This window comes from Notamacropus eugenii, chromosome 4 (genome assembly GCF_028372415.1).
Source record: "Notamacropus eugenii isolate mMacEug1 chromosome 4, mMacEug1.pri_v2, whole genome shotgun sequence".
NCBI classification, from domain to species: Eukaryota; Metazoa; Chordata; class Mammalia; order Diprotodontia; family Macropodidae; genus Notamacropus; species Notamacropus eugenii.
In genome coordinates this window covers 72,567,297-72,588,525 of record NC_092875.1, presented here as the reverse complement: position 1 = coordinate 72,588,525, position 21,229 = coordinate 72,567,297, and the positions used below count along the sequence as shown (strand labels likewise).

General features: G+C 37.8%; 1 protein-coding gene across 5 annotated transcripts in view; it reads right to left on the bottom strand.

The window, feature by feature from the left end:
• The window catches only part of KDM4B (lysine demethylase 4B), a 255,670-nt gene that overhangs the window by 115,768 nt on the left and 118,673 nt on the right, over positions 1-21,229 (bottom strand). For 3 of the 5 annotated variants that reach the window (XM_072601869.1, XM_072601870.1, XM_072601868.1), the window contains exons 6-7: positions 17,475-17,524; positions 2,338-2,441 (exon numbers count right to left, since the gene is read on the bottom strand). In XM_072601869.1, coding sequence (XP_072457970.1) covers positions 2,338-2,441; positions 17,475-17,524 — 154 coding nt within the window. Of the gene's footprint in view, positions 1-2,337; positions 2,442-13,628; positions 13,693-15,112; positions 15,272-17,474; positions 17,525-21,229 lie in introns of those variants that run through there. The other 2 variants (XM_072601871.1, XM_072601872.1) reach the window with 2 other exon arrangements.

Here is a 21,229-nt window from a genome sequence, read left to right as displayed (position 1 = left end):
ACAAAAGCATGAGAAAAAAGGATGCTCTCCAACTTGTGTAGAATGGCCAACTTCAATCTTCAAGTGAGATACTTTGGGGGTTTTAAGGTGCTGAATTCAACAAGAAGACCAATACTTAGCAAAAACCAAAGTCACTGATCCTTAGCAAGTTCATCTCAAAACCAGATGATTTCACTTCAAATTTCATTCATCAAAGCCTTTTCACTACAAAAAGTGAAACAACCATTGAAGCAGTAAATTGAATGAGTTCACAGTCTTTATTCTTTATGAAAGCCAAGATATTTTATTTCTAAACAAGTGATTCATTCCCTTAAAAGAACCTGTGGGTTGGGCTTTGTCTCCCAATAATATACATTACTGATTTCAGTATGATATCCAGAGAGGACCCTTCAGCTCAGGCACATTCCTACTAAGCCAAAATTTGAGTATAATAATTATATGTGATGGGTTCTTTAGGAATTAAGTTGGCTTTATCAATTTATCTTTATGGTAGGCAAGAACTGGTTCCTAATTCCAGAGAAGTGATGAAAGAAAATTGGGTTAAAAGTTATGTTTCTCCCTGCAGAAAGAGAAAGAGAGAGAGGACCTGTGCTTCCAATGGTATCAAGAATACCCAATTGAGGAAACTCAAGAGTATAAGGCCTGCTCCTTAGACTCAGAGAGGGGCCTAGAGCACTGAGAGGTTAAGTCCTTTGCCCAGAGTCAGTCAGCAGTATATTTCAGAGGACAAGTGTTACCTCTATCCGGAATATACTGAGAAGTAACATGGCACAGAGGGGTAGAGAGGTCGCCGTAAAAACAGAAAGTTGTGGAAAAGATAGTGGACTGATTTGTTAAAAGAAGTTTCATCACCCAGAAATGCTTGATGCCAATAAAATCACAAGTTCAGTACCTATCTATCTGTTCTTCTGTCACTTTTCTGGAGCTAAAAACTAATTCTTCCTTAACTTGGATAAATCCACAAAGCCAACTGTATGGACACCCAGGACGTCAGGCTCCCCAGACATCGAGGTGCAGCACAGAGGGTTTGCACTGGAAGAACAACAAAAGCACAAGACAGGCTATCCCTGAAATAGCTGGGTGTCAAATAATGATGAAGAGAAGCCTAAGGAGAACCTGAAGTAGAGCATCCAGAGAATATATATGCAGTGATCGGTTCAAGACATTGGCAAAGAATCTGACTCTCAATCCTGCAAAGAGAATTGATCTCGCTAGGGATCAATTGAGATAAAAGGACTGGAGAGAAGAAAAGACAAGAGGCTAAGTGCACACACACTCCGTCACCGCTAATGACAGGGCTGCACCCTGCACCTTTGGTGTCCACCTGATTCGCCCAACTCTGACCTGTGGCTCCAAGAAGCTACAGCATGCACAGTGGCCACACCGAAGTAAAAACATCTTGGCAAACGGACTAAACCTGACTGAGGGTAACTGAGAGACCTCAAACCTGCTGGTGAGTTAGGGGGATGTCTACCCTGAGCAAGAGAAGACCTTCCCCTGTGGAACAGGCGAATAGGAACAATTTGTTCCAACAGTGAAGAAGGAGGCTCAAGCAGGGCACTGTGGAGCGCTAAAAATGCCAAGGTCATACACCGTTATCTTGGATCACTGACTTGCCTTGACTTTTGTTTTCCCATTGGCCTTTGATGTCTCAGGGACCTAGAGCAACTCCAATTCATGGACAAGTCAATATGTCACCCATGATGCCATTGGTCCTCTTTGAAAATGAAGGACAAACAACAATACTTGTGGGTGGGGCTTACAAGTCACTACAGGGATTAATAAAGCTGCACTATGCTTGGAGTATAATCCCAGTCTCTCAGTGAGTGTACACATTGAGTAATAAAATAAAACTGTGACAGATAATTATATCAAAAAATGTCCAGATCCTGGGACCATAACTACAGGAGGAAGACAAGAGTTAACAATTTCAATTCAATCCAATAAGCATTTGCTAAGTTTATTAGGAAGTTCAAGACAATGCAGTATGTACTGGAGATACAAAGACAATGAAAAGGAGATCTTAACCACAAGGAGTCTATAAGAAAAAGTTAAATCAAACATTTAAGACAGTAGAGAAAAGGAGATATCAGGAATATACCATGTGCCTACAACAAACCAAAAGCAGGGAATAAACTAGGCATATCTGGCAAAACGATTTGATTTTTAAATATTGAATTGGCCTTATCACAATAATAGTACTGAAAAAAAAAACTACTTTTCATTAGAAAAGAAAAAAAATTTTCTCAAAATGAAATCAGTGACCCGAATGCTTGCATCACCCAGTCCCCAATATCATTCTGCATATTCTTCGTTGAACTTTGCATGTGTACGTACCCGATCAAAAGGAATGCTGTATTTCTTCAAGATGGAGGGAGAGATGAGAGTCATCTTGTGACGGAGAAAGGCATCACATCCCTGAGAACTGCCAGGGAAAAACCCTGGAGAAAGAAGCAGATGTAGAAGACACCATCAGTACAGTCGGCTGTCCTAACCAGGGTTAATTCACAACCTTACTTCACAGTCAAAAAATTCAAAACACAGAATCTCTGGAATAAGAAAAACAAGATCATACATTCATTTTCAGTCTTCCTTTTAGGAAAGGTATGAGAAAAAAGAAAGGGGGGATTTTTAAAAGACCTCTCACTTACATTGTGGAAGAGAGTCAACCACTTCAAACTAGTTCTTGGGGGTGCGGGGAAGAGCTTGTACTGGAATTGTCTCTTAAATCTATAATCCCCTCTTCCAAGAGTCTCCCAGCTGCCTGGAGGTCGCCAATAAAATGTTGCTGCTGTTCTACACTGTAGTCCATCATCCCAGTAATTGTCAGATGATTAATTTTAATGACAGATAATATAACAAAACAAATAAAAAACAACTGACCATTGCCTATATGCATTCATTCTGGTATACTTCTTTATATTTGTTTCTCCCTCATACACTGTTTTTCAGCTAAATATTTTCTCCCTCTTCCTGCCGTTATTATTTCACACTCTTTTACCTCTTAATATATAGCTGATATTTATACAACACTTTAAACAAGTGCGTATTGATTTGACTAAAGGCTTGCCAAGCACTTTACATATCTTAACTTGAAGGATTCTTCCCGACAACCCTACTATGTAGGTAGCAATAAACACTAATATCCCCATTCCACAAGAAAGGGAACCATTTAAAGAATCTGGTCCAGCTAAGTGTCAGAGGCAGGGTTTAAATCCAGGTTTCTCCAAGTTTCTTGCTATAAGAGACCCTTAAACTGAAAACTTTTACAAAAATAATCTTATCATGTTGCTTCTCCTACATGCCATTACTCACACAATCTCCCCTTCCTGGGACAGTGCCTTTTCATCTTGGATTATTGAGGCCCAACTCTGACCGCAGACTTCATCTTTAATAAGATTATTCTCTCTTCTAATCTACTTGAATTTAACACATTTTCTTTTTCTATCATATTTATCTACCTGTTTCTAACTTCAAATCAGACTATATGGTCATTGATAGAAGGGTGTTTTGGTATCTACTTTTCTCTCACTAGCAGTAAACACAGCATCTGGGCCATGGAGACTTTAGATAAATGTTTACTAAATCTGAACTTACTCAACAAATACGTGAAGAACTATAACATGAGAAAGATTATATTCAAACATAAGTCCTCCCTTCCACATGTATAAAAATGCATTAGCCTAACACTATTCACTGGTTCTGCCAAAATGTTAAAAAACCATCATTGGGGTTTGTCTACAATATACCACATTGGTCTGAATCTAAATTTGATTTTTCCTCCAAACTGAGTTTATGTGGAGACTGAGTATGACCTACAAATTGTGTTATTTTTAAGTGTGTACCCATACATTTTTCGATCTTAAAGAGGAGTAATTTGGTAGGTATCTTCTATGTCTTTGGAAGGTACTGATCTGAATCAACAGGGTATTTAACGATATTATGGGCAATAGTACTAGAATTTTCCTGGATCTCAATTTTAGAGCTTTTTAAAGTTACAGTCAAATTCATGTTCAACGGCCTTCCCCTCCCCCCAAAAGAAATCTTGCAATTTCAGACACATTCTAAGGAGAGGGGAGGGAATAAACATTTATATATTGCTGGCGCTGGTCTAAGCACTTTACAGAACTCATTTGATCTTCACAACAACCTTCCAAGGCAGGTGCTATTGTTATCCTCATTTTTACAGATGAGGAAACTGAGGCAAACAGGTTAAATGACATGCACAGGGTCCCACAGCTAATTAAGTGCAAAGACCACATTTGAACTTAGGGCTTTCTGACTCCTAGCCCAGTGTTTTTCTCTACAGTGCCACCTAGCTTCCACTAAGAAGATTCTTTCTTCCTAGACAAGTACAATACAACTGGATACCTACGGTACATTGACTGTACATGGTCCCTGATAGAGAAGCTCCATGGGATGATGAAGGAGGGAGGGGAGAGAGATAGACAAAGACGGAGAGATAGACAGAGACACAGAGAGAGAGAGAGACACAGAGAGAGAGAGAGACAGAGACAGAGACAGAGAGAGAGACAGAGACAGAGACAGAGAGAGACAGAGAGAGAGAGACAGAGAGAGAGAGACAGAGAGAGAGAGAGACAGAGAGAGAGAGAGAGACAGAGAGAGAGAGAGAGAGATTAAGGATTTTCCAAAGCTTGAATGCTAAAAGAATACAAATTACCTAGTCTAGTCTAGTCTACCTTTCTCTTCTCTAAACTATTACCTTGGAGTTGTCTTAAGGTAGTAAGCAGAGCAGAGTGAAATTTCATCAGAAGGTTCTTGCTACTTTCTCATTATTCTTTTCTAGCCTTGCCCTTATATTACTTTACTGCCAGCAAAACAATTTGCTATTCTTTGAAGGAAAAGGAAGATTCCTATCTCCCCATCCCATTTCCTCTCCCAGCTTAAAATAACAAAGTTCTTAAAGAGATCCTAAGATCATTGGGGAGGGAGGTGGGATTGTGAGGAGGAGAAGGGAGAGAGCTTTTCTATGTGCCCTGGTTTCTCTACTGAAAATCCTAGCCATCCTCTTTTAACACAGAGAAGGGTCATTATGTCTCCACTCACAGCACTACCATGGGCTTAAAGTGAGAATAACCTCACCCACAAATGCCCATGGTCCACTAGGAGGCACACTTACCACCACCAAGATAGGTTTCTAGGCAAGAGCAGAGAGAGCACTGATCTCCGAAGGAGTGCATGTCCACTAGGGGAGGCTTTAAAAATCAATCCAAATTAGGTAATGGAAATGAAAAAAAGTGGATGGTGTGTATGTGTGGGGATAATACTTTCAATCTTAGAGAATCAACCTGATTGATGGGATGTTTTAGAAAGGGCAAAAGATTACTGAATCCAACAACTTTTTTTGTACTAAAAGCATTTCAATTAGAATTATGACTGCCTGCCACACAGTCCGTCGTCCTTCTCTGCAGTTTCTCTTTTTAATGCACAGTTTAAGTGGCTCTCATTAACGCTACTAATAAAGAAGCACATTTTAAGTGATTAGCACCAATAACATGGTAACATATTAATGTTCTCTCCACGGGCTCCACAATTCTCCCAGTGAGCCCACTTATAGCTTAGCTATTCATTTTCCATATTAATTGCAAGCTCATTTCACTGAATCTCTGTATATTATAGTTCAATGAAGCAGGGCAAGAAAAGTTTACAAAGAACATGTACAAAGAGCTTTGTTTCAGCTTCTCAAAATGATTTGACTTTTCCTAAAAACAAAGCCTTAGAAAAATCAGTCCCAACAGAAGAATACTGGAATCAATATTAACTTGGGAATTTTCACTACCTCATTCATTTTGCATATTGTAAACACCATCTATAGCATCTTCCTTTGGCACAGGAATCTCCCCAAAGAGAATACAATCAAATCATCTGAGTATTGGATTAAACAATTCAATCCAAAGATGGTAATAGAGGGAGATGGAGAATCAGAGAAAAGAGGAGAACTAAGGAAAAAGAGCTTCATGAAAAGGTACTAAGTCTTGATGGATGGAGGGCACGACCCCACCTCTGCCTATTGGAGAGAAAGGGAGAGGGGTGAGTTCATTCCAGGCAAAGAAGATAGCAAAGTATATATGGAGGGAAGAAGCTACTGGAAAAAAATAAAGAGCAATAATATTAACTCAACCATCACTAAGGGGAGACCCTATGGGCAACTAGGTGTTACGGCAGATAGAGCCCAGGGCCTGGAAGATGTGAGTTCAAATCTAGAGTCAGATATTTACTAGCTGTGTGACCCTGGGCAAGTCACTTGACCCTGTTTGCCTCAGCTCCTTATATGTAAAATGAGCTGGAGGAGGAAATGGCAAACCACTCCAGTATTTCTGCCAAGAAAACACTAAAATGGGTCATGGAGAATCAGACAACAAAACAACAAAAAAGGGGAGACCCAGTCCGTATCAGCCTTCATCCCTGGAAGAAATCTGTAGGTTGACAATTGTTTCTGCAGGTGCTGCAGTCACAACTACCAAGTCCTGACATGATTTTAATAAGTGGAAATAGCATTAAAGAAAAGATACACCCACTTCCTTTGCTATACCCTAAGAACTCAGAAACCTGACAATTCTATGTGCAGCTTCCATATGCTATGTTTCCCCCAACAGAATGTGAGCTCCTTGAGAGTAGGAAATAGCCTACTTTTCTATTTGCACTCCCAGGGTTTAGATCAGTTCACTGGTCAGAGTAAGCACTTAATAAAATGCATGTTTCGTCCATTCATTTAAGTAAGACTATAACAGTTTTGACCAGATTGCAAAAGTCTTGAACATTAAGCTAAGGAATATGTATTTTATCATACATGGAATAAGGAGAGACAGAAGTTTTTTAAGGAGGTGGTGTACATATATTAAAATTGCTCTGGTACCAGTGTGAAGCATGGATTGGCAAAAGCAGTGGTTGGAAGTAGGGACAGTCAAGAGACTTATAAATAAGTGACTCTTTTATCCATATCTGCTTCAAGAACAAATAAAAGGGGTGGAAGAAAAGGAAAGAAAAACTATGTTCTTAAAAATTCAGAATACTAAGATCTAAATATTGGAGAATTTTGTCAATCAACCAGTTTAACCAACTGAAATCATCTTTTCCCCAACCACAAAACTTTCTCAGTTTTAGCAGTTTCCTACTAAATTCCTTTTATGACACAAATATGGCACTGATACCTAAAACACAAAAACCAAAACAGAGAAAGAAAATTATATACCAATTTCCTTAATGAATATTGATGTAAAAATTTTAAATAAATATTAGCAAAGAGACAACAGCAACTTATCACAAGGATAATACACTATGATTAAGTGGAAATTACACTGGGAATGCAGGGCTACTTTAATACTAGGAAAACTATTCAACATAATTAACCATACCAATAACAAAACTAACCAAAATCACATGATTATCTCAATAGATGAAGAAAAAGTGTTTGACAAAACATAGCACACCTCTATGAAAAACACTAGAAAGTATAGGAATAATTGAAGTTTTCCCTAAAATGATAAGCAATATCTATCTAAAATTATCAGGAAGCATTATATGTAATGAGGACAAGCCAGAAGCCTTTCCAATAAGGTCAGGGGTAAAACAAGAATGTCCGTTATCACCACTATTATCCACTGTTGTACTAAAAATGTTAGCTTTAGTAATAAAAGAAGAAAAAGAAATTGAAGGAATTAGAATAGGCAATGAGGAAACAAAACTATCACTCATGGTAGATGATATAATGGTATACTTAAAGAATGCTAGAGAGTCAACTACAGAACTGCTTGATACAATTAATAACTTTAGCAAAGCTGCAGAACAGAAAACAAACCCATTTAAACCATTACTATTTCTGTATATTACCAACAAAGACCAGCAGCAAGAGACAGAAAGAGAAATTCCACTTAAAATAACTGTAGACAAAGATAAAATATTTGGGAGTTAGCCTGCCAAGACAAAATCTAGGAACTATCTATACACAGTTACAAAGCACTTCTCACATAAATAAAATCAGATCTAAACTAATATAATAAAACTGGCAATTCTATCTGAATTAATTTCCTTACTAAAGTGCCATACCAATCAAACTACCAAAAAATTATTTTATAAAGCTAGAAAAAAATAGTAACAAAATTAATTTCGAAGAACAAAAGATAAAGAATATCAAGGGGTTAATGGAAAAAAAATTCAAAGGAAGGTGGCCCAGCCATACCAGATCTCTATACTGCATCATAAAGTGGCAAGCATCAAAATCTAGGTACTGGCTAAGAAACAGAGTAGTGGATCAGTGGCTAGGTACACAAGACATAGTTGTAAATGACTACAGTCATAGTCATTACATAGTAAGCCAGGTTATGAGTTAAGAAATCATTATTTGACAAAAAGTGCTGTGAAAATTGGAAAAACAGTATGGCAGAAACTAGGCATAGACCAACATCCTACACCCTGTAGAAAGATAAGGTTGAAATAGGTACCTGATTTATATATAAAGAGTGATAACAAGCAAATGAGGAGAGTAAGGAATAGTTTATCTATCAGATCTATGGAAAAGTGAAGAATTATGACCAAACAAGAGATAGAAAACTATGAAATCCAAAATAGATAATTTTGGTTACATTAAAGTTTTTGCCAGAAAGCTGGGAAACAATCTTTACAGCCAATATCTCTGATAAAGGTCTCATTTCTCAATTATATAGAGAACTGAGTCAAATTTATAAGAATACAAGTCGCTCCCCAACTGATAAATGGAACAGGAAGTTCTCTGATAAAGAAATTAAAGCTATCTATAGTCATATGAAAAAAATGCTCTAAATCACTATTGATTAGAGAAATTCAAATTCAAACAACTCTGAGGTACTACCTCATACCTATCAGATTGGAAAAAAAAAAGGAAAATGATAAATGTTAGAGATGTGGGAAAATTGGAACACTAATGAATTGCTGGTGGAGTTGTGAACTGATACAACCATTCTGCAGAGAAGTTTGAAACTATGCCCAAAGGGCAATCAAACTCTGTATACCCTTTGATCCAATAATACCCACTATGAGGTCTGTATCCCAAAGGGATCATAAGAAAGGAAAAAGAACCCACATGCACAAAAATATTTTTTGCAGCTCTTTTTGTGGTGACCAAGAATTAGAAATTTTGGGGATGCCCATCAACTGGGGAATGAACAAGTTGTATGAACAAGTATCATTCTACAAGAAATGATGAGCAGACAGATTTCAGAAAACCTGGAAAGACTGACAAGAACTGATGCTGAGTGAAGTGAGCAGAACCAGGAGAATGTCATATATAGTAATAGCAATGTCATATGACAATCAATTATGATAAACTTAGCTCTTCTAAGCAACACAATGATCCAAGGGAATTCCAAAAGATTCATGATGGAAAATGCTATCGACATACTGAGAAAGAGTGATGGAATCTGAATGCAGATCTATTTTCACTTTTTTTGGTGTTTTTTCTTTCTCATGGTTTTTTCCTCTTCAATATGACAAATGTGGAAATACATTAAACATGATTGTACACGCATAAGCTATGTCAGACTGCTTACTGTCTTGGGGAGTGGGAGAAAAGTGAAAGAGGGAGAAAAATATGGCATGGAAAAATCTTATAAAAATGAATGATGAAAACTATTTTTACGTGTATTTGGAAAAAATACTATTAAGTGCAAAAAAATCACAGTTTTATGGAAATATTAGAAAACTACACGCAAACTCAGATTGAAAGTCTGCAGAGAACTGAGCATCAATCTAGGAGAGAAAAGATTAGATAACCTATTCTCACACAACTGGAATGATGACTGTCTCAACAAAAGATGTTTATAGGAGAGAAAGTACTAGACTAAGAGAAGATCTCAGATTCAAGTCCTAATTCAGCTACTCACTATCCATGTGAATTTGGACAAGTTATTTAACTTCCCTGGGCCTGGATTTCCTCAACTATAAAATGAAGATGGTAAGGCAGTTTCAATAACTCATAAGGTCCTTTTCAGTGTTAAATGTACTTCATAAAAAAATGAAAATGACAACTTATTAGGCACTCAAGATCTTGATAAAAAAAAAAAAATGTGTCTTTTGAGCAGGGAAACCAAAAACAAATCCCTCTACTTAAGTCTCTGAATAGATCCCAGGAAGAATTAATACAACTGGCTTCTCAATTTCACTTCACTATAGCAAATCTTTCATATGTCTAAATTTTGTATCTCTTTCTCTTCAATTTACTCATTTAAGCTAAAAAAGGGAAATTTAGAAGGATTCACTAAAAGCCGGTTGGCACAAGGAAAAAAAAATTATATCTAATCTATATTTCAAGTGAAAGAGAAGAAGGAAAAAAATCAACTGATGGAATAAATGGCTCTCTGGTAGTAAAACTGCAATGGATATAGATGTGTCATCAAAAATTCTAATAGACCTCGCAACATATGCCCTCCTTAGGTAGTGAGTTCAGAGGCAAGTTTTGATGAGGAATGTTCAAAATTCATGAAAATTTCATCTGTTTAAGAGCTTCCAAGAACAAAAAAGTACTCTGAGGGATCTATGATTCCATTTATGTGGCTTCTTCCCTATAAGGACACACTGCAAAAAAGTCTACTTACTGTGGCTAAAAAGTGCATTACCACAGAACACAACTTGGCAGCTAGCTCTCCAGCCTCATCTCTATCTCCTGGCTTCCTTCTGTCTTCCTTTAAGTCCCATCTAAAATCCCACCTGCCACAGGTCTCCCTTAACTCTAGTGCCTTCCCTCTGTTGCTTATCTTTAGTTATCCTATATATAGATTGTTTGTACTTAGTTATTTGACTGATTGTGAGCAGAAACTGTCTTTTACTTTTCTTAATGTCTCCAGCTCCGGTAAAGAGTAGGTTCTTTTTATTTATTACTGACAGAATGAACTTAGCTGGGATGATCAAGCAGCATATAATCCATTGCTAACTTTATACTCAAGATAAGATCTGATAAGATTTCCCAGAGTTCTGAGCAAAGGCAAAGGCTTTGAGAGCCCAGAGTCAGCTCCACAAGACATTACAAGAATCTGAATGGAGAGGGAATAAAATGTTACTTTATGATGAGGCCATCTATCACTCATCATAAATATACCAGCTCCCAGAACTATTATCAGAAAAGCTCTCTGCAAACTGTACTGCAGAAATGAAGAACTATACACAAAGAAATAAGGCCCTCTCGGGGAATAGGTGTGTTGGGTTCTTTTATTCCAAACTACTGCAGTACCTTCAGCTCAAGTTTCACATTGTTGAGCATATATGGAACAAGGGCCACAAGACTGGCCAGGTGGAAGAAAATAAAAAACTTCTAGCAACAGAACCAATGCAAGCACTGCATACTGAATACTGATGTGAATATAAAGACAGCTGGGGAAAACGTGGCTGTCACCTCTAAATGGCATCTAAGTCATTAAATTTAACATTTTTCTTAGGTACTAACAAGTTGCCATTTCAATTCTTTGAAGTACCATCACTACATCTTACTGGCTTTAGAAGACATTGTAAGTCAAGTCAATCAGCAGACAGAAAAAAGGCAAAAGGCTTGCATATTTAATAAATGAGGCCCCATAGCCCTCGAATAAGCAACAGCTTAATGGAAGGAAGGTGCAAAAAAATCAATCCAGAAAGGTTGTTTCAAGCACTCCTTTTTCACATATACATCTTAATAAAAAATAAAAAAAATGAAGACTGAATGTAGAGTCAGGGAACCCAAGGAGAATCACTTCTCTGGGTCTCAGTTTTCTTATCTATAAAATGAAGAAGCTGACCTAGACGGCCTCTCAGGTACTCTCTAGATACAAATCTGTTCTCTAAACCTTGTTGCCCAGAGCTCTAAGATTCAATGGGAACAAGTGGTAACACATACTCACTGAATAAAGTTCTGTTTTGGGTAGGCTACTGTATTACAAGGGAAATAAAGTGTAGAATCCTGGGGGAGATGAAGTTTAAAGCAAACCCAGTCACTGCCTTCGTGAAGCTTACAGTATAGAAAGAGAAAAAAATACCATCATCACAGAAACGTAATACAAACCCATCACACATGAGATAGTGCTAAAACTAAATGTTATTTGAGATTTAAAAGGAAGAGCTTTTCTAACCTTGAGGAATTCTAAAAGAAACAATACTACATTTAAATGAATTCAGCAGTGCTGAAGTGGCAGAACCTGAAATATAGTCATGAAGGGTTTGAAACAGTATTTTTATTCATTATTTAAATCACTGAGACACCTTCTGCTACCGTCTCCTTCCCATCTCACATGAAGAGATGGTCCTTCTCCTTGACAAAGCAAATTCTTCCACATCCCTAATTGATCCCATTCCATTATACCTTCTCCAGAAGATTGCCCCTATTCTCTTAATAATCTTTGATCTCTCCCAGTCTACTGGTTGCTTCTCTACTGCCTGGTACAAACATGCCTAGATCTCCCCGATCATCAAAAATCTCTCGATCTGTCCACCCTCACTAACTATCACATCATCCTGTATCTCTGCTCCTTTTCATGGCTAACCTCCGAGAGACGCATCCACAAAAAGGGCTTCTGCTTTCCTCTCACTTCTTCATTCTTTAATCTAGCTTCCAATACAAACAAAACAGAACTCTTCACTACCAAATCTAATGACCTTCTTTTGCCTTGACACCTCACCTCTCTCTAGGCTTTCATGACAGTATTTTCCTGGTCATCCTCCTACTTATCTTGACTGCCACTCCTCAATCTCCTTTACTGGATTATTATCCAGGCTGCTCCTGCTAATCATGGCTATCTCTCCTTGGGTTCTTTCTTGAGCCTTTTTATACTATTTTGCTGGGTAATTTCACCATCTCCTGAGGATTCAATTATTATCTCTAGGCTGATGATTCTTAGGTCTATATTCTAGCCCTAACCTCTCTGATAACCTCTAGTCTCCCATCTCCAAACACTTTTTTAGACATCTCAAACTGGATGTCCTATATTCATATTATCTTTTCCCAAAAAACTTCCCCTCTTTCTAATTTTCCTATTACTATTGAGGGGAATCACCATCTTCCCAGTCACTCAGGGTTGATAATCTAGGTGTCATCCTCACTCTCTTACTCCTGTAACCAATAGGTTATCAAGTCTTGTCAGTTCTACAATTGTGCATCTCTCATAAACGTTCCTTTCTACTCACCCACCCAACAGCACCTCATCATCTCATGTTTGGATGGCTGGTAGCTTTCCCTGCCTCAATTCTCTTTCCACTCCAGTCAAGAAATGAAGAGATATGAATTAGATGACAATATAATTGGATGGAATCAGAGCTGTTTGGATAGATGGACTCAAAACGTAGTTTTACTGGTTCAACGTCAATGTTCTAGGAGATCGCCAGCATTTGAGAAAGCCCAGGGGATGTGTACTTGACCTTGTGAACTTTTATCTTAACATTGATAAAGGCACAGAGAATATGCTCATTAAATTTGTGACCTTTAAAGCAAATAGTAGAACCAGTAGGTAGATCAGAATGGAGAATACTGTGGGCTGAGAGTTTTCACAAGATCCATATTCTAAAGCAGGAATTCTTAATCTGGAATCCAAAGACTCTCAAGAGATCCATGTACATATTTCCAAAGGTCTGGGAATTTGGATAGGTAAAATTCCATTTTTGTTTTCACTAACCTCTGATGTTTAGCATTTCCTTCAATTATGACTGTGGGAATCAAACATTCTTCTGAGAAGAGTCCTATAAAGAGTGTACAAAGTATTCAGGAAGGATTAGCACCACTGCATTTGTCAAGCCTATTTCAGGGAAGCTCATCCACCTGTGGTGTCCACCTGTCACCCAACTCTGACCTGTGGCACCAAGAAGCCATAGCATGCACAGTGGCCATACCATAGTAAAACTATCTTGCAGACGGGCTAAACCAGACTGAGGGTAATCAACAGGTCTCAATTTCCCCTAGTTGAATGGGAGGATGAGAACAATTTGTTTCAATGGGCATGAAGGCAGCTGAAGCAGAGCACTATGGAGCATTTAGAGCTTGGTCAGACATCAAAGACGCCAAGGTCAGCCACCACATCCTGGGCCATCACCAGTCATCTTGACTTTTGTCCTGCCATTGGACATCAATGAGTCAGGCTGAGGACTCTGTGCAACTCTGCCTCAATTCACACACAAGTCAAGATGTCACCTGTGATATCATTGGTACTCTTTCATCTGTATCCTAAAGGTAGAAGGATAGGTATGCTATGTGAAAAGATCTGAGGACAAGGGATTGAGATTTTTGTTTATAAACAAGGAGTGGTACTTTATTATTTCTGGCTTACATAAAACCTCAGTCTCTGGACTACCAGTTTAAGTTTAAAGTAGTTTAACAACCATTGTTTTGGGGGTTTTCTTCTAACTAGGCTTGATCATTCAGATATCAATTGTACCATTTATGAAATATACCAGCATAATACCTTTCTCCTGAACGATCTACCTCATAATACTCTTGTACTATGTGGCGCAGGGGAAGCACCTGGTTACTTGTTAGCATTCCAGAAAACAATGCAATTAATGGCTTAGGATCTTTTTCTATATTTTCTAATATACTAATGAATAAACCTCATTTTTCCCTGGCTGTCTGGCCTTACTCAGCAGAATGGGCAATCAAGAGTGCATATTCTGGTGTACAGAATTTGGAAGGTCTACTTGCATTGTCCTTTTATTCTTGGTGTTTCTCCCCTGCAAACCAAACCTCTACGTCCATACTTAAAGGATGGTAAAGCCACAAATGATAATCAAGCACACCTTTGAACTCTGTTGTTTATTCAGGCCTCAATAAAGACAAGGATTACATAAAATGAGCACTAGAAACTCCATTCTCCTTGACTATTTTTAAAATTTAAATATATGATCTAGTTTTTTAATGATCTAGTATTAAATCTTAAGGAAACTGCCACACTCTGGAAGAGGGAAGCAATGCCCAGAAAAAAATATGACCTACTTCACAGTATCATTAATTCATACATAACTGCTATATCTTTCCTAATTTTTTAAAAAATTAAATCACACAAGGTTAAGCTTATTCAGTTTTTCCAGAAGTGGAACAGACCCCTTTCCCTAGTCTTAAGTTCAAACAGGATGATGATGTTGGTCATTAGCCCTGCTGGCACCTTACCTCCTCTGTCTTCTGGAGTCCTGGGCTTCCTTCAAGATTCAGCCTGGTTCCCTCAGCTATTAGTTCTTTCCATCCAAGGTACACTGTGCCTGCTTTGTATATGTCTTGTATATGCTTTTCTAAGGTATCTCAAAAGTCTTTATGTTCATTGTACTTCCTCTGGAAGAATATAAGATCCTAAAGGGTAGTACTTGTTTCATTTTGTCTTTGTATCCTCAACACTTTGCAGAATGCCTACCACATAGTAGAGCTGAAAAAATACTTGCTGACTGATCAAAGTGAACTCTTATCAAACTTCCTATCTGGGGAAAAGTGGTAAGAACCTGGGCTAGAGTTGTAGCCATGGCAGCAGAGGGAAAAGAATAAAAAGATTTTTAAGAATTGGCAACTGATAGGAACTGGTATGGTTAGAAGGATAACCACCAGGGATCCAGGACTTTCCCTTCTGCCCCAGTTCACCAACTGATACCAGCCTGACCATGTGCCTAGTCCCATACTGTCAGAAGCTAAGCACTAACTGACCTTTTCATTTTTCATGAACTGAACCTTCCTTTATGTATCCTGTCCCTCAATTAGAATGTGAGCTCCTTGAGAACAGCCACCATCTCACTTGTAATATATACCTCCAGTGCTTGGTATAGAGTGTTTAATAAATGCACATAGCGCTTAATAATACTTTTCCATTCTATTATTCCGTTTCTTATCCTAAGGAAAAGGAATAATTTCTAGTGCACCCTAACAGAATTCCCAGGAAAGGCAAAATTAAAAACATAACTGAATGTTCAAATATATAACTAGGTTCTTGGGACCAAGAATAAAATGTCAAGCCTCTCATCTTTCAAACTACAGCTTTACACACACCCCCACCCCCAACAAATGCCTGCCACCTTCCCCACTCTCCCCTTGCCCACTGTTTCCATTCAAGTTGTGAGAACGGGTCCCCTGGCAGCTGAAAGTTTAGAACTGCTCCCCAAGCACAAGGCAGCCCTCATCTACACTCCTACAGCAACTCTGAAGGCAAAGAACCAGTTCTGAACTCCACTAGCATAGGGGCTTCACAGAAGGTATTAAGACAGAAGAAAATGATTTTCACGATAGCTTTTAAGTGTGTATCATACATTTACTAACCAATGACTCTTCCGAAATTTGAGATTCCAATTAAGCAAAAAGAAAAGAGAGGCAATAGAACAACTTAACTGTAGGCACAAACAGCTTCTCTTATTTGATAAGTCGTTTTTGTCTTTTTTAATTTTGCCTACTCAATTTCCTCTGCCAAGTTCTACCCACATTCACTTTGTTTTCTTACTATAAAACCAAAAACAAAAGGGGTGGGAAATATTTTCTAAACTTTTGGAGGCCTAAAGTCTTCCCTGTCACCCAAACTAGGTTGATTTCTAAATTCATTTAGGAATGAATTCACTCTCAGTCCAGGCTGGACTCTAAGGAAGTCAAAAACAAAACAAAAGTAGAAACCAGACCGAGACACGGCTAGACTGGCTGCATTCTGGTCTGAGAGAAGGCACACGTGGCCACAGAACTTCGAAGCAGTCTTCTGGGTTAGCAACAGCTGTTTGCTGTGTAAATTTCTACGTGCCACTATGGCTCCCCTGTGCACTGTAGTTAAATAACTGAGCATATAAATAGTTAAATAAACTCAACTATTCTAGAAGGGAGAGAATAAGACACGAATAAGATTTGTTCTTGTCCCAGTAATCTGTGTCAAAAAGTCAACCACTACGGAGAGTTCAAGTAGCAAAGAGACAAATAATAAGATATATGAAGACACAACAACTACCTTGTACAAGGGCTAACAAACTAGCTGGAACGAGTCTGAAGTAACCAATGGTACTCGCAGGAGCTAGCACTTTATATAGCACTTTAAGATTCGCAAAGCGCTTTACAAATATCATTTCACTTGATCCTCAGAATAACTCTTGGAGGTAGGTGCTATTATTATCCTCACTTTACAGATGAGACAGAATAGGTGACTTGAGAGGGTCACACACCTAGTAGCAGGTGACTGAGGCCAAATTTGAGTTCAGGTCTTCCTGACTCCAGATCCAGCATTTCAGTCAGTATGCCCCCTATAAATTATATAGTAATAACAACTAGAAAATAAGCTATACATTTCTGAAAAAAAGGGACCTATAACTTAGAGCTGGAAATGCATTTCAATCCCAAAAGAGCATCTAGGAAGATCGTGCTACCTAATATACTTTGAAAAGGCTCTAGTCAAGCCATTCACAGGGTATCCCTTTTAAACTTCACTCCTAGCTCTCAAAGAGAGGTGAGACCTAAAACGTAATGTAATTTCCAGAAATGTCAGCATAGGGTAACCAAAACTAAGGATGTAGAAGCTTACCTTTTGCCAGACGTTCCAGACGTTTGCCATGTTCTGGAGGTATAGCATACCTACAAGAAAATGGGAGAAAAAAACAGAAAATAGTAAATAACATTATCAGAATAGCAATCTACACCATTAATGGAAAGGAAAGGAAAGCAAAGTCATTAAAGAGTGTATTTTCAAAGTTGGAACCAAAGCTCCAATAAAAAGGAATACTCCCAGCATTGTTCCCCATTCAGAAAATGATATACTGAATCATAAAGTAAGCTCAAGTCAACTACCTTCTTCAAGTCTTGGCAAATCTGTAGAGTTTTCAATAAGAACTTTGTTTATTGCACATTAACTAAAGGAACAAAAGAAATTTAATTTGAAGATACAGTCTGATTCAGAACATTATGGAAACTGGAAGTTGGAAGGTAGTAAAGTAACGCCCTGCTAATATTACACGCAAATGCCTCAGGTGGGTTTATATTTGGACTTTTTTCTGCTCCCATTAATAAATGATGCCTTAGAGGTAATGCACTAAATATGCAATACAGAGAATGCTAGGAAGTTCTAATTCTGCCTTCCCATCCATTCCAAGGGAGAAACTTTAGCTGATATAAAAATTCAATCTTCAATTGAAAAGATAACAAGCAGGACCTTAGCAAGGATCCTTTACTAACACAAAACTAGAATTGTCTGCCACTAATCTCAAGCCTTTGGAACGCTACTCCTTCCAAGAAAAGATAGGGCCAAATAAAGTTCTCCTGCACCCAAGCAAGAACAATTAAACATATTACGTATTTCCTAGCTTTCATGTGTTCCTTAGTATAGGATACAATCCTGTATCAGAAATTCTAGAAAAATGAGACCATTTTTCCTATTTCACAATAAGTAATTTAATAGTAACAGGAGAATCTCAAATTTGATTTGTCAGAAATTTAAAACTTTTTCCTCTTGAAACCTCACTCAATGATGCAAGAAAAAAGAAGGGAAAAGACCTATACTGAAAATACTTCCAGACTTTAGAACCATTTAAGCTGATTTAAGTTAAGAGTTTTAAAAACAATACAGGAAAAATATCATGTAGTATTTGACCTCTGAGAATAGAAATAATTAATAGATTTATGGACTCCTAGGTGCCCTCTGACCAAAGTAATGGCAGTACCTTCAACTATTTAATTATCAAACAATTCAATTCCACTTGTCTTAGAAAAACTTAGCAGTTATCCTTTGAAAGTAGCCATTTATCACTTACATAAAGATGATAAAAATTAATCCTGATCCAAAGCTCCTTTTTGGGATTAATGTCCCTTAAAATAGGGAAATGAAACATTCTGTTTCTTCTGGGAAAATGCTGAAGGACTGGGAAAGAACTAATTTATGGCTACAAGGCTGTTGATGATTAATGTAATATCCCTAGTCTACAATGATGCTTTCACTTAATTACTGCCTGTAATTGGGAGTTGTAAAGATAAGATTAATTGAATCTGGAGGATGTTAAAAGTTTAATACATTGGAACATGGTTCTTGTGTTATCGAAAACTACAGACTGCAAGAAGCCAAGCTGAGTGTTCAGAAGAAGAACCCCTGGAGAGATTAGAGCAGAGTTTGTTTGGTCAGGAAAGCTGGACAACAGAAGTGAATCTACTGGTCTATAAAGCCATAAAAAGCCCGTGAATAAAAACTACCTCATCCTCAAATAACTACAAAATTACTACTTAACAAAAAGCTTGTTGTTCCCCCTTGCTAATTTCTTTTGACAAAATGTTAACCATACACAACAAGCTAAAAGACCCCCTTGCCTTTTTCTCATGCCTTACCCCTCTCCAAACCTTCCAAAAACGGTAGGCCACTGCGTGATCAAATTAACAAGCATTTGTAAGCTTTTACTGCGTGAGCCAGTATGGCTGGAGCTGGCCTAAAATATAAGAAAGCCTGGGTTTAAGTCTCACCTCTGACTAACAAGTCTACGTGGCCCTGGTTAAAGCACGTTTTAACCTTCCAATGTTGCAGGCAACTTTAAGAGCAAGGTGAAGAAAGTGCCTGCTCTCTACACTGATGAAATCCTAAGTCAAAGACCTGGTAGATGCACCGGACATTATTATGTCAGACACCAAAGAGAGCAAGACAAGCAAAACAAACAGTTTTTGTCCTCACAGGCCTTCCGTTCCAACAGTGAAGCAATGAATACAAAGCAGACACAAAGTAACCAAATTAATGAACCCAAAGTTTTGAGAAAGGCAATTCAGGACAGTAGCAATAAGCCAGGAACATGAAAATAAAGACCTGGTGCTGATCAATGAGACAGGAAACAAGACAAAAATGTTCTTTCCACCTGACGTTAGCAATATGACACAAAAGGGGAATGGAATGGAGAGAAGGCAAGGGCAATATTTTCCAACCACAGCGCAGGTAAACTGTCACAAAAGAAGAAATGAAACCCTTACTGTCTATTCTATAGCTTGATGAATTCAGGAGTATGGCCTCATGTAAAAGGACAATGAGTTTGGAGTTTAGAGTTTTATTTTAATTCCAGCTTCACCTAAGTAAATGACCTTCAATAAATCATTTAACTTTTCTGAGCCTCAATATCTACATCTGTAAAAATAAAATGGACCACGTTTTCTCTAAGGTCTCCTTTCAAGGTCTAAATCCTATGATTCTCTGCTCAATCTTTAAAGTTTAATTTCAAACATTAACTTGTTGAGAACAATCTCTCCCTGTAAATTCACAATTCACCCTTCTGCACTCTTCTGTCAAAATATCATATTCATATCATATGTCTGTTTGTGTCTCATCCTCTTAGACTGTGAGCTCCATGAAACAGAAATTGTCTCATTTAATCTTTCTATCTATGCCTATGCGCACAAGGTTTGTTAAATAGTAGACACTGGATTAAATGTCTTTGGAATGAACAAATGAAGAGCAAGCCACCTGCTGAGGACCACACAATAACAACAAAGCTTCCTGTAGCAGAGATAGAATTGGACTTGGCACTTCACCCCATATGAAATCATACTAGAAAAATTATAAGCATCACCAAAGAGACATTTGTCAGAGTTTTCTGCTTGTTGAAATATTAAAGCCAAGAAGAATTATAAATTAAAGTTGGTAAGGATGTTAAATACTCATCTAATCCAACACAAAGAAACAAATCCAGATTAACTTGCCCTAGATCACACAGGCAGTATAAGTGGCAGAGCCAAGTTTCAAGCCAAGGTCCTACTCTACCACTTGGCCTCAAGGAGGAAAAGAGAAAGGAGAAAAACATCCCAAGTTCAGGATATTAGCTGTTAACTTCAAAAAGAAATGGTTAAACTAAACAAAACATGCAACCAGTTAATTTGCAAACGCATTTCCTTAAAGTGTCATAAAACAAAACCAACAGCACCACTCAATACATTTTTTTCCAATTGCCCATAGGAATGCACAAATCAGATGTCCCATCATCTCAAATGCAAACTCACCATCCCCTAATATCCTTTTGTCAGTAGTACTGCCATTTCCAAAGTCACTCAAGTTGAAAACCTGGGGAATGAACATTTAGCCTTATCTCTTATTCAAATTTATAAGAATAAGAGCCATTCCCCAACTGACAAACTGTGAAAAGATGTAAAAACAAGAATTATTCCAAGAAAGATAATTTGAACTGCCTTATATAAATAAACTCATGTCTCCCTTATTAAAAAAAAAACAACAAAAAACCTCAGTTGCTACTACCATCCCTGCTAGCTAGCTATCACACAGACAAAATGTACCAACATGTTTTCAGAAGGTTAGCCTTCATT